The sequence below is a fragment of the Pan troglodytes genome, chromosome 16 (genome assembly GCF_028858775.2).
Source record: "Pan troglodytes isolate AG18354 chromosome 16, NHGRI_mPanTro3-v2.0_pri, whole genome shotgun sequence".
Lineage (NCBI taxonomy): Eukaryota > Metazoa > Chordata > Mammalia > Primates > Hominidae > Pan > Pan troglodytes.
This window is the reverse complement of record NC_072414.2, coordinates 8,573,315-8,587,592: the sequence shown is the minus strand read 5'-3', so window position 1 is coordinate 8,587,592 and position 14,278 is coordinate 8,573,315. Positions and strand designations below refer to the sequence as shown.

The window sequence follows — 14,278 nt, the reverse complement described above, 5'->3', positions numbered from 1 at the left end:
CTTATTGAGAGATTTATCTGAATAATACATTCATGTGTTAGAGGAGAGACACTATCATAGATGAAGTATACTTTCCTGAGGTTTAGAATTCTAATTCTAAGGGGCTCTATAAAATTGGGAGAAGTCACAAGGCTCTAATAATAGCATTTATTGAGATGGTAATTGTAGAAAAACTGTCTTTTTTACATTTTTACTGGAGTTATTTTTTCTTTAAAAGTGTCCTTTTTTTAGATCCAGCTAAATGCTGTCCACCTGTGTTTGTGTACCCTCCCTGCCCCCACCCTTGCTGCATGCATACGCACACACACACACACAAACACACACACTCCTGCAATATGCTAAAAGCCAGCTCCTTGGTGTGCATTCCTTGTCAGAATGCCATCTTTCAACATTATCAGTGCAGTAATTTTCGGAAGGTGGGCAGTTCTCAGGGCCAAACAGCTAGAATGAAGCCCACCGTGGCAGAAGGAGCGGCTCTGGTCCCTTTTATAAACACACGGTGTTGCCCAGGAAAGGAGGAGGAATGAACCAGGAGCTGGCAGAGTGCCTCACGAGGCCTTTGGGATGAGGTTTCCCTGGGGTCTGCTCTGAGAGTAGGTGCATGCAACAGAAACGTCACGTCTGGTGCCTGCAATGGCCTGGTGGATTGGAGCTGGATGCCAGCACAGAGCAAGGGGTTGGGGGTAACTCGGACTCTCCAAGTTGTCAGGAATTCAGCCCGTAGACTGACTTCTAGGCTGCTTCCAGACCCAGTGGGAAACTGAGTGCCTGCCGGGGTCTGGCAGACATGGCAGTGTCTGGAGAGAAGATGACCATCTCCATATCCACCCTGACGATGGCATAGACTGTGTGGGGTTATAGTGTTGTTAGCATCTTTGTCAGAAGACTCAAAGAGTAAAGCCAGGGCTGCTGGTTGAGGTCTTCAGTAGCACAGCTGGGCTAAGACAGTCAGGTCACTTGAAACGCCCTCCCCTCCATCCCACCTCAGACTGCTCCCGTGTGAGCCCCGCGTGTTCCTGTTACAGCCAAGGCCACAGGCGAGCGCAAAGCATGCCTCTCCTGATCAGAAGTGTTCTCTAAACTCCCACAGTGCTGTTTCCTCATGTGCTCGTCTTCACATTTATTGATATGGATCTAATCTTACAGCTTTGTATATACTTCCTATTTCCTGACTAAAGTCTTCCTTCTTAAGGAAATTCTAGATATTTTCAGATCATTGTGATTTTGTCTTCAAGAACACATCTGACCCGTTGAGATTCTCTGTTCCAGTACTGCATCACTTGACAAATTGCTTAAATTTGCTAACAACCATATAAAGTAACCTGTTTTCCTTTGTGTTGGCTGAATGCCATCCTTATAGGTGACTTTTTAAAAAGTTCTAATTTTCCTAATTCCAATAAGTTTTTTCTTTATTTACCTTACCAATTTCATAGTCTCTAATAACAGCCCTTTTTCATAATTTATGATTGAAGAGGTCAATTGCAGGTTATTTATCAGGTAAAATAATATAAAAGTCCAGCAACAGCTAATTGATAATTTACACATACAGACAGAAACACACACATACACATGGATGCTAAAATCAAATATTTAACCTTTCAATGTCATGATTATATAAAGATTTTGGTGATGGGGGGAGTACTTCTGTTCTAATGCTAGGTATAAACAAGACTGACTTTTATATACCAAGAATGAAAAGAAAATATATGTACATGTAGAAAAACTCAGGGCTAAATGAAGGTGAAATCGTAAGTGAAGTGGTCGATGTTTATAATTATCTTCTTATTCTGTGAATATGTGTGGAAAATCATTTAAAAATTCCTCTCCCAGCCAGATGCAGTGGCTCACGCCTGTAATCCCAGCACCTTGGGAAGTCGAGGCTGGCAGATCACCTGAGGTCAGGAGTTTGAGACCAGCCTGGCCAACATGGTGAAACCATGATTTCTACTAAAAATACAAAAATTAGCCAGGTGTGGTGTCAGGCGTCTATAATCCCAGCTACTCAGGAGGCTGAGGCAGGAGAATTGCTTGAACCCGGGAGTGGAGATTGTGGTGTGGCAAGATTGCGCCACTGCACTCCAGCCTGGGCAACAGAGCAAGACTCTGTCTCAAAAAAAAAAAAAAAAAATCCTCTCCTTGCCTGAATGTGAGACTTTTGTGTTGTGTTCTAGGTCATCTACACACACAAGCCTCTGTGAGTCACTCCATCTTTGGGGAAACCTACCGTCAAAAGTTGTGGCAACAGAAGATTTCCTATCTTTGATGGACAGACCTCCCTTCCACTGACATGTATTTTAGTTTCATTCAGAAAATACATACATTGACTACTCAGTCTGCAATTACCGTGTGAATTATGTGACCAATTTAACAGCAAAAGGTTAATCTATTTTCACAGAAGGAAGTAGTAAAAGCAAAAATGGATGTTTATGTTTTGATTCTCACCCTAGGCTAACCAGCGACATTCAGTCTTATATAACAAGGAATGAACAATAGCACTAATGTAACCTTGAATTATTATTTGCTCTAAAAATAGAATTATAACATGCACTTGAAGTTGAACGTTTTGTATCTTCATCTTTCATTGTATGTAATTTCATTTATTTTAAATAATGGAAAGAAAAACTAACGAACAGAAGATAGGCTCATTAATAAAATTTAGAACCATCCGTAATTGGCAAAGGTGGTAGAGAAATGAGAGCACCACGGTGTGGCGGCTCTGGGAGTGCACTGGCTTCCTACACAACAGAGCCCTGCCTATGCCGCCTGTGGTGGTGCCTTTCAGGGACCTCTGCAACCAGGGCAAGGCAGCCTGGGTGATTGTTATTGTCATGGCTCCACCACTGAGCAGCTCTGCATTCTAGGCCCCGAATTCCTTAATATCCGCACCTCACTTTTCTTCTTTGTAAACTGAGATGGTTATAGCACCAGATCTCCCCGTGCTGTTAGGGTGAGATGAGTCAATGCAGGTAGAATCCCTCACAGGCTGCCTGGCACAGACATGCCAGCTCTTGTTACCATCATTATTGTAGTTACCAGTGACAGTGGTAGTGCTCGGTGATATTATAATTTGGAAGACTAGGCCTGGATTAAAAAATAATAATTAGGGTGTACCAGAAGATTGTTATGATATTACAGGTTCACTTACTATACAGTTTCATATTGGCCCATTACACAATGGTTATAGCCAGGTTCCGGTCAAAATTTGGGCGTGTAGGAAAACTCTGCACTAAATGTACCACGTGAAGTTATAAGTGAAATAGTGGATATTTGTAATTGTATTACTTCAACTTTTTCTGTATTTTCCCATATTCTACGAATATATGTGCATTTATTCTACATTTATATTTTTTGAGCTTATAAGCTATTTTAGAAAATGCATGTTTTCAGTCCCGTCAAGGAAAGTTTTATGATAATGCTCAATAAGGGATAGGAAACAAAGAATAAATAACTTTTAAAGGCATCTTAAATTGCTTTACAAGCAGTAATATATGTATAGGTACACACCCTAAGCCACCGAACTGCTGAGTAGATTTGATTTAAGCCTTATTTCTGAATGATATTCACCTACAACACAAACTTACGTAATTTGGTGGGGATAGTTCAGATAATCTCATAAGAGACATTAATTTTTAAAAGTACTTAATATGGCTTTCTGGGACACGATGGTGGCTCAGTGAATGGCTAGAGTGAGAGAGTCGTTCAAAGGTCTTCATCTTTTATTTTTCAGCTTGACCATCTCTGCAGAGTGCCCCATGCAGCTTGAGGACTTCCCGATGGATGCACACGCTTGCCCTCTGAAATTTGGCAGCTGTAAGTTATTTTCACAAGTAAGAGCCTTGGACATATACTTTGGGGATCAATTCCACATTTATTCAGAAGAATTTAGGTTCTGCATATACATAAGCACAATAGGATGCAGTCTGTTTAAGAAGCGTGGAGAGTGTATTGTTCTCCCCAGACTAGCTTTCTTGTCTGCAAAATGGGGTCATTAACACCTGCCATACATCACAGATTAGGATAAACTATGACAATGCCAGTGACATCACTGAACAATCTGGAATGTGCCCCTCTGGGGGTGTTTCTCCTCAGATCTCAACCGGGCAGTTCTTTTTTGTTTTTGCATCTCAGATTACAGGTCACCTGGTCAAAGGTGACCAGTACCCAGTACTCAGCCAGTGATATTTTTTATTGTGCTGTAATCATTGCTGTGTTGACTCACTTCTTCTAGAATGTTCCATAAGAGCAACAGCCTCATCTGTCATGTTCATAGTCAGTGCTCACCCACAACACTCAGCATTTTAGGAAATATGTGTTGCTTGAACAAATAAACAAATTATTCATATCACAATACTGTAGGTATACACTTATACAATTCTAATAGGAATTCCTGGATTCCAGCCATTCCAGACAGAGGAATTGACAGTTGAGACAGTTGAAAAGTTCTGTGTCTTACAGGAAAATGTAATCCATTTTCTTTACTGTGACAATTAGAATGTTTAAAAATATTCTTGAAATATTTATTTCTCCAAGTATTAAATTTTGTTACACTTGTTTCAGCATCATCCCCACATGTGAGCTATTGGGAGCAGACTTGAAACTGATCTAGTTTCCATCTTTCTTTCTACTCTTCACTTGTGCACATGCTATATGAAGTTTTCACTTTGAAAGCAGAATGTTCTCCTTGAGATGAAGCATGAAAACTGTGTGGGTTTGAATCCTGGCTATCCCACTCCTCTGCTGAGTAACTGTGGGCAAGTTAATTAGACTCTCTGAGCCTCTTTCCTCATTTGTAAAATAGATGAGGGCTGTTATAATATGTTTGAAACTGGCAGAGTAACACCAGTTAAAGTGTTCAATAAATGCCCATCATCATCATTACCATAAAAGTTCATTATATTTATAGCTTCTTGACAGGATGCATGTCTCATCACTATAAATCATCTCTCTTTCACCATGTAATGCCTATAGAACTAAGTTTTGTCAAATATTAATATTGCCACACCAGTTTCTTCTTTAATTCTTGCCAGGAATATCTTTCTACTCCTTTTTTGTCTGTTTCCTGTTTCATTATATATCCAAGTTGAAAAGTTCTGTGTCTTACTGGAAAATGTATTCCATTTTCCTTACTGTGACAATTAGAATGTTTAAAAATATTCCTGAAGTATTTATTTCTCCAAGTATTAATTTTTTTACACTTATTGTTTCAGTTATTTTCCTTTCCTCTTTAAAAAGAAACACCACTTGTTGAAGAGATTATCTTTTCCTCATTTTTGTATTCTTGGCACTCTTGTCAAAGATCAGTTGACTGTATATGCATAGATTGATTTCTGGACCTTCTATTTTGTTCCATTGTTCTCTATGTCAACCTTTATGCCTGTGCCATACTGTTTTAATTGCTGTGGCTTTGTAACATATTTTGGAGTCAGGACATGTAATGCCTCCAGCTCTCTTTTTTCCCAAGATTGTTTTGGATATTTGGGTTTTTTTGTTATTTCATATGATTTTAAACATTGTTTTTTCTATTTCTATAAAAACTGCTGCTGGAATTTTGATGGGCATTGTATTGAATCTAAAGATCACTTGGGTAGTGTGGACATTTTAATAATATTAAGTTTTTCATCCATGAACGAGTGGCGTCTTTCCATTTGTTTGTGTTTTCTTTAATTTATTTCATCACTATATTAGTGTTCAGTGTATAGATTTTTCATCTCCTTGGTTAAGTTTATTAATAAGTATTTTGTTCTTTTTGATGCTATAATAAGTGGGATTGTTTTTCTAATTTCTTTTTCAGATAGTTCATTGTTAATATATAGAAATGGAACTGATTTTTGATGTTGATTTTGTATTGTGAAACTTTAATGAATTTATTGATTAGTTCTAAAAGTCTTTTGGTGGAGTTTTTTGGGTTTTCTGTATGTAAGATGATGTCATCTATAGATAGGGAGAGTTTCACTTCTTCCTTTATGATTTGGATGCCTTTTATTTCCTTTTCTTGTTGAATCGTTCTGGCTAGGTCCTAAAGTATTGTACTGAATAGAGGTGGTAATGGTGGGTGGGTATCTTTGCTTTGTCCCTGATGCTAGAGAAAAAGTTGTCAGTTTTTCACCATTGACTATGCAATTCACTGTGGGATTTTCATATGTGGCATTTATCATATTGAGGTAATTTTCTGCTATTCCTTGTGTATCAAGAATTTTTATCATGAAAGGGTGTGGAATTTTGTCAAACACTTCTTCTGCATCTACTGAGATGATCAAATCGTTTTTGTTTTTCATTCTCTTAATGTGATGTATTACATTAATTGATTTTCATGTGTTGGACCTTCTTTGCATCCCAGAGATAAATTCTGCTTGGATACGAATCTCTTAATGTGTTGCTGAATTCAGTTTGTTGATACTTTATTGAGGAGTTTGGCATCTATATTCATCAAGGACATTGGCCTCTTGTTTTCTTTTCTTGGAATATTTTTGACCACTTTTCATATGAGAGTAATGCAGGACTCATAAGTTTGAGTCTTTGTTCCTCTTTAGTTTTTTTTGAAGAGTTTGAGAAGGATTGGCATTAATTCTTCCTTAAATGTTTGGTAGAATTCACTAGTGAACTATCTGGTCCTGGGCTTTTCTTTGTTGGGAGGTTTTTGATTATAGATTCAACTTCCTTACTAGTTATTGATCTATTTAGACTTCCTATTTCTTCGTGATTCAGTCTTAGTAGGTTGTGTGTATCTAGGAATTTACCAATTTCTTCTAGATTATTCATTTTATTGGCATATAATTGTTCATTGTTGTCTTTTACAAATCTTTTTATTTCTGTGGCATCAGTTGCAATGTCTCCTTTTATTTCTAATTTATTTGACTTTTCTTTTTTTCTGAATCTACATAAAAGTTTGTCAGTTTTATTTTTTTTCAAGGGACAAACTCTTTGCTGATTCTCTGATTCTTTTTTATTGTTTTTAGATTCCCTACTTTGTTATTTCTGCTCTAATATTTATTATTTTCCTCCCTCTACTACATTTAGACTAGTTTGTGCTTCTTTTTCTAATTCCTGAAGGAGTTAGGTTGTTTATAAATTTTCCTCTTGGTGCTGCTTTTCTTAGATGCCATAAGTTTTGATATGCTGCATTTTCATTTTTATCTGTTTCAAGGTATCTTCTAAGTTCCCCTTTGATTTCTTCTTTGGCCCATTGGTTGTACAAATGTGTGTTGTGTAATTTCCACATATGTATGAATTTTCTAGTTTTTCTTCTGCTGTGGATTTCTGGTTTCATTCCATGTGGTAGGAAATTTCTGTCTTCTTAAATTGATTACATTTGTTTTGTGACATGAAATGTGAATGTTCTGTGTGTGCTTTAGAAATATGTGTATTCTGCTGCAGGTGAAATGTTTTATGTATGTCTGGTGTTGTTCCAGCCCACTGTACCTCTTTGTTGATGTTCTGTCTGGTTGTTTTATCCATAACTGAGAGAGAGGTATTGAAATCTCCTACTATTATTGCACTGCTGTTTCTCCCTTCAGTTCTGTCAATGTTTGCATTATATTTTCAGTTGTTCTTACGTTGGGTGGATATTTACTTATAATTGTTATATCTCTTTGGTGACTCAATCTTTTTATCATTACATATTGTTCTTCTTTATCTCTTGTGACAGTTTTTAACTTAAATTTATTTTGTCTTATGTAAATATAGCCATCCCTGCTCTCTTTTCATGGCCCTTTATCATGAGATACCCTTTTCCATCCCTTCATTTTCAGTCTATGTGTGTCCTTAAATCTACTGTGAGTTTCTTGTAGATGAAATAGAGTTGTGTAATCCCAGTACTTTGGGAGGCTGAGGTGAGTGGATTGCTTGAGCCCAGGAGTTCAAGACCAGCCTGGGCAATGTGGGAAAACACCATCTCTACAAAAAAAAAAAAGTTTTAAATTAGCTGGACATGGTGGTGCCTGCCTGTAGTCACAGCTATTTGGGAGGATGAGGCAGAAGGATCACCTGAACCTAGGAGGCAGAGGCTGAGGTGAGCCATATTTACCCCACTGCACTCCAGCCTAGGCAATAGTGTAACACCCTGTCTCAAGAAACAAAAAACACACAAAAAAAGAGTTGGATCTTGTTTTCTTATCCATTCAAACTCTCTTGTGTCTTTTGATTGAGGAGTTTAATTCATTTACATTTAAAGTAAATACTGATTGGGAAGGATTCACTATTGGCATTTTGGTAATTGTTTCTATTTGTCTTTTATCTATTGCTCCTCTTTAACTCTCCTGCTGTCTTTGTGCTTCATTATTTTTTTTGTATTGATATGCTTTGATTCCTTTCTCTTCTGTAACTTCTATAGTTATTATCTTCGTGGTTACGGTGTAGCTTATATAAAATATCTTAAATGTATAACACTATCTTATGATAATATCTTAACATCAATTACATATAAAGACTACACTTTATTACTATTTCCCACACACTTATTTACATTCATTTATATTGTGCATCATTAACATTTTTCGTTGTAATTATTTCTAATACTTTTGCCTTTTATACGAGAATTAAAAGTGACTTATTCATCACCGTTACAATAATACAGTATTCTTTATTTGTCTGTGTATTTACCTTTCCCAACAAGTTTTATACTTTCTTATGCTATTGTGTTGCTATTTAGCATTCTTTCAACTTGAAAAACTCTCTTTAGTATTTCTTGCAAGTCAGGTCTAGTGGTTTTGTATACTTTCTGCTTTTGTTTTTCTGGAAAAGTTTTTGTCTTGCCTTCATTTTTGAAGGAGAGTTCTGCCAGGTATACTTTTTTTTCAGCACTTTGAATGTGTTTTATCATTCCCTGCTGTCCTGCAAGGTTTCTGATAAAAAAATCCATTCATAATCTTATGACATGACTATTTATAACAGCTGGCTTCTCTCTGGCAGCTTTGAAAATTCTTTCTTTGACTTTTGACAATTTATTTAATGTGTCTTGGTGTGGATTCTGGGTTTGCCTTATTTGGAATCCTCTGTACTTCCTAGATCTGTTTCTCCATTTCCTTTCCCAGGTTTGGAAATTTTCAGCCATTATTTCTTTAAATAAGCTTTTGTTGTTGTTGTTGTTGTTGTTCTTTCTCTCTCTCTTCTCCTTTTGAAACTCAGTATACATATTAGTCACTTGATGGTGTCCCATAAGTCTCTTAAGCTTTCTTTTCTCTTCTTCATTCTTCTTCTTGCTCCTCTGACTGAATAATTTCCAGTGATCTATTTTTGAATTCATTGATCTTTCCTTCTACTTGATCTAGTCTGCTGTTGAATCCCTCTGAGGAATTTTTCAGTTCTGTTATTGTATTCTTTAACTCCGTGATTTCTTTCTGGTAATTTAAAAATATTTTCTGTTTTTTTATTGAAAATTCACTTTGTTCATATATTGTTTTCAGTAAGTATCTCTATGATGGTTATTTTGAATTCTCTGTCAGATAAATTATATAACTCCATTTCATTAGGCTCAGTTTCTGAAGATTTGTCTTCTTTCATTTTATGGAACATATATCCCTGTTCCTCATTTCTTTATATTCTGTATTTGGTGTGCACATTAAATAAAACATTCACCTCTCCCAATCTTCATAAACTGGCATTGTACAGGGAAAGACCTTCACCAGTCCACCTTTGCCAGAGATTCTGGGGACCTCTCCAACCTTGGTGCTAGTCAAACTCACTTTCTTTATTCTAAGCAGCTCCTAGGCATCTAGGGTCTGCTGGATCCCACTAGCACTCAGAGACAAGCAAGACTGAAATCGGTTCCTCAGACAGCCCTCAGAGAAGCTGTCTTTCTGCGTTTTCTGCATTAGTTGATATAATCATGTGAGTTTTCTTTAGCCAGTTAAAATGGTGGGTTACATTCCTGCCTTGCAGCCCTGGAATAAACTCTGTTTGGTTATCACATATAATTATTTTTATATATTGTTGAATTCAATTTGATAATATTTTGTAAATGAGTTTTTGCATATATATTCATTTTTTATAATATCTTTTGTTTTGGTGCCAGGGTAATCTTGGCTTCATAAAGTAGGAAGTATTCCCACCTTTTTTATTTTCTAGAAAATACTGTATAGAATAGGTGTTGATTATTTAAGATGTTTGTTACAATTCTTCACTGAAACCACCAGGGCTTGAAGGTAACTGTTTAGGGAGATATTTATGATTTAAATTTTCTTAGTATTTAAGACTATTTGAACTATGTACTTCTTATTAGGTGAGTTTGGGTAAATTGCGCTTTTTGAGAAATTGGTTTATTTTATCTAAGTTATATTAAATTTGTGTAGAGTTGTTCATAGTTGTTATATTACTGTCTTGATGTCTGCAGTGTCTGTAGTGATATCTCTTATTTCTGATGTTGGTAATTTGTGTTACTCTCTCAGCAAGATTGATAGAGGTTTTTCAATTTTATTGATCTTATTATTTGTAGCTCTTTGTTTCATTGATTTCTCTATTGCTTTTCTATTTTTTATTTCACTGATTTCTGCTTTCATCTTTTTATTTTCTTTCTTTTGCTTACTTTGCATTTAGTTCGCATTTCTTTTTTGTAGATTCTCAAGGTGGGAACTTAGGTTATTGATTTGAGACTTTTTTCCCATCTAGTGTACTCATTTAATGCTATAAATGTTTCTATAGCACTGCCTTAGCTGTTTTGCTCAAATTTTTAGTCATTGTATTTTCCTTTCATTCCATTAAATGTATTTCTAAATTTCCCTTAAGACTTTCCCTTTGACCCACGTATTATTTAGATATATGTTATTTAGTTTCCAACTGTTTGTAGATTTTTCTGTTATCTTTCTGTCATTGACTTCTAGTTTAATTCCACCATATCCAGAGAATGCCCTCTGTATAATTACAATTCTTTTAAATTTGTGAGCATTGTTTTATGCACAATATGGCCTACTTGATATTTATTCTGTGAACATCTGAAAAGTATGTGCATTTTGTGGTTGCTGGGTGGATTGTCTACAAATTTTGATTATATTATCTTGATTATGATGGTGCTGACTTCACCTCTATCCTTGATGATTTTCTGTCTCATTGTTGTGGATCAGTTGTTAATAAAGGGGCACTGAAATCTTCAGCTATAATTGTCTATTTGTCTATTTCCACTTTCAAGTAAATCAATTTTTGTTACACATATTTTTTAGCTGTATTATTTGGTGCATACACATATATAATTGTTTGTCTTCACTATTTAATATTTCTCTCTGTCTCTGGAAATTTTTCTCTGCTTTGAAGTCCACATAACTTGATATCAATGTGGCCAGTCTTGCTTTCTTTTGATTAATATTTGAATGATAAATATTTTTTCATGTTTTTACTTTCAGCCTCTATATATCATTAGATAAAAAGTGAGTTTCTTATAAATAGCATAGCTCAGATTTTTAAATTTACTTTCCCAATATTTATCTTTTAATTGATATATTTACACTCTTTATATTTAATGTAACTAATGAAATGTTAAGGCTTAAGTCTGCCATTTCTTTGGCTTTCTGCTTTTTCTGTGTTTTTATTTCTTTGTTTTCTTTTGTCTGTCTTACTGTGGACATTTTTTACTATTCCATTTTGATTTATTTATAATGTTATCATGAGTACATTGCTGTATAGCTTTTTCAGTGGTTCTTCTAGGTGTTACTTACTTAATTAACTAATTAATTAAAGAGACAAGGTCTTGCTTTGTTGCCCAGGCTGGAGTGCAATGGGGTGATCATAGCACACTGCAGCCTCAAACTCTTTGCCTAATGCAATCCTCTAGACTCAGCTTCCCAAAGTTCTGGGATTATAGGCATGAGCCACTGTGCTTGGCCAGTGTTACTTTATATATACAAAATTTATCACTTTCTGCTGTATACTCATTTTGCCAGTTCAAGTGAAATATGAAAACCTTACCTCCCTTTATGTCCCTTTACCTTTCCCTAATCATAACACAGTTGTCTTAAATATTTCCTCTACATACATCTTAAACCACATCAGAGAGTGTTGCAATTTTTGCTTGAACCATCAAACTTAATTTTGAAAACTCAATAGACAAAGGAAATTTTATTATATTTATCCATATTTTTACTTACTGTGTTCTTTTTTCCTTCTCAGTGTTCCAAGATTCATTCTTTTATGGTTATCTTTCTGTTAAGCAAACTTTCTCTAGCCATTATTTCAGGGTAGGTGTGCTGGCAATAAGTTCTCTTAGTTTTTATTCATCTAAGAATGTCTTGACTTCTGCCCTTGATTACTGAAGGATATTTCACTGGATATGGGATTAAGCTTTGACAGTTCTTTTGGCACTTGAAAAATGTGCCACTTCCTTCTTGCCTCCAGGTTTCTGGTGAGAAATCTGTCTTTCAAATTTTTTTTCTTTATAGGTAAGGTCTCATTTCTGTCTTGTTACCTTAAAGACTTTTTTTTCTTTGTTTTTAGTGTTCAGAAGTTTGACTATGATGTTTATTGGTGTAGGCATATGATATTTATAGGTTTATTGGTCTACACCAATAACCTTTCTGGTGTGCTTGCTTGTTTCTGTAGGTTTTGGTCAAGTTTGGGAAGTTTTATGAATTAATTCTTTGAACACTCTTTCTGGCCCAGCCTGTTTCTGTTCTTCCCTGACCTCCAAGACATGGATCTCAGCTCTTTTGTTACACTGTCATTTTCATCTACTTTCTTTCTGTTTTACAGATTGGACAATTTCTGTTGTTCTGTCTTCAATTCACTGATTCTTTCCTTTTTCCCCTCCATCTTATTTTGTTCCTCTAAGGAACTTTTTATCATGGATATTTTATTTTTTAATTCTAAAACTTCTATTTTTTTTTTCTATAGCTTCTGTTCTGTGTTGAGACTTTCAGTTTTTTAAAAGTTTGTTACCAGCATGTTTGTACTTGGTCGTTGCATCATTTTACAATGGCTGCTTTAAAAACACCTTTGTCCAGTAATTCTGATCTCTGTCATCTCTGCTTTGGCATCTATTGATTTGTTTTTATTGAGTTTCATCTCCCTCATTCTTGGTTTGACGAATAATTTTCTATCATAACCTGGATATTCTGTATATTATAATACAAGGCTTTTTTTTTTTTTTTTTTGTTCTCACTGCTTTGTCAGGGGAAGGTGTGGTACAGCCTCATTACCACTGGGTCAGGGTAGAAATCAGGTTCCAGCTTAGCCTCTATTGATACAAGAGTTCCTGGGATTCCTTGTTAATGCTAGTGTGTACAGGACTTCCAGATCCATGCTAGGCCTCTACTGATAGTTCCCTAGATGGGAGGAGCTGAGGTGATTTGTCACTTTCCACATAGCTTTCACTGACACCATATGCATGGCCTCATTACTGCCAAGTGGTGGAGAAAGTTTGGAACATCTACTAATCCTCTGACGTGACTCCCATAAAGAGCAAGAGGGAGTTGCCCCTCCTGGTCTAGATGAAACTCCAGGCTTCCCACATGGCTTTTACTACCATTAGGGGACGGGCCTCATTGCAGCTTGGCAGGAATCAACATCCTGGCCCCCTTAGTCTGTGGCCTTCTCTGGTGTCACTCCATCAGTGGGTTGGGCACCTGGTGAGGGCAGAAGTCTTAGCTGTCTGTTCAGCATTTGCTAGCCTGGAATAGGGCAGGGCCACGTTTTTTGGGGGGATGCTTGGTTGGAGTACAGTGGCCAGTGTCTAAAAAGTTTCTTGTCCTACTAGGTTGCACCCTTTCTGGTCCTGTGGCTAGATCGCACAGGCATCAGTTTTTGTCTGTTTGTGCCCGTTGGTGTTTCCAAGTTGCCAGCTTCTTTAGCTCCAAACCTGGGATGTGTAAGACAGGAAGAAAACCAGACAGTCACCACTAGGCCATCCCTTCGGTTCCAAGACCTATCTGCCTGCTTCTTTCTATCATTCAGATTTTTCCTACATTTATTTTATGTATAATATGCACTTTTATTTATAAATATAAATATATGATATTTATTTTTAGTGGGAGGAATAGAGGAAAATGCATTTTCATCTTTCTGAAAGTGGCAATCCCCCTAGATTTGTTTTCATTTTAATTTATACTTGTGGTTTTCTGAGCCTCTTGAATCTAAATTTGTCTTTCACCAAATTTGAGGCATTTTGACCATTATTTCTTCTAATTTTTTTTTTCTGTCTCATCTTCTTTCTCTTTTTTATCTGAGGTTCTAATTACATGTACTACACCTTTTGGTATAATCCCATGGATCACTAGGGGTGTGCTCATGTTTTTAACCATTGTCTTGCCTCTATATTTTTTATATTGGATAATTTATATTTAGTGCCTCAAGTTCACTG

The 14,278-nt window shown here is 36.1% G+C and overlaps 1 protein-coding gene across 5 annotated transcripts in view; it reads left to right on the top strand.

Moving 5' to 3' along the window:
* Positions 1-14,278, top strand: part of GABRA5 (gamma-aminobutyric acid type A receptor subunit alpha5) — an 82,909-nt gene that overhangs the window by 44,897 nt on the left and 23,734 nt on the right. For all 5 annotated transcript variants that reach the window (XM_009428669.5, XM_054666872.2, XM_016927797.4 and 2 more), the window contains one exon: positions 3,728-3,810. In XM_009428669.5, coding sequence (XP_009426944.2) covers positions 3,728-3,810 — 83 coding nt within the window. The remainder of the gene's footprint in view (positions 1-3,727; positions 3,811-14,278) is intronic.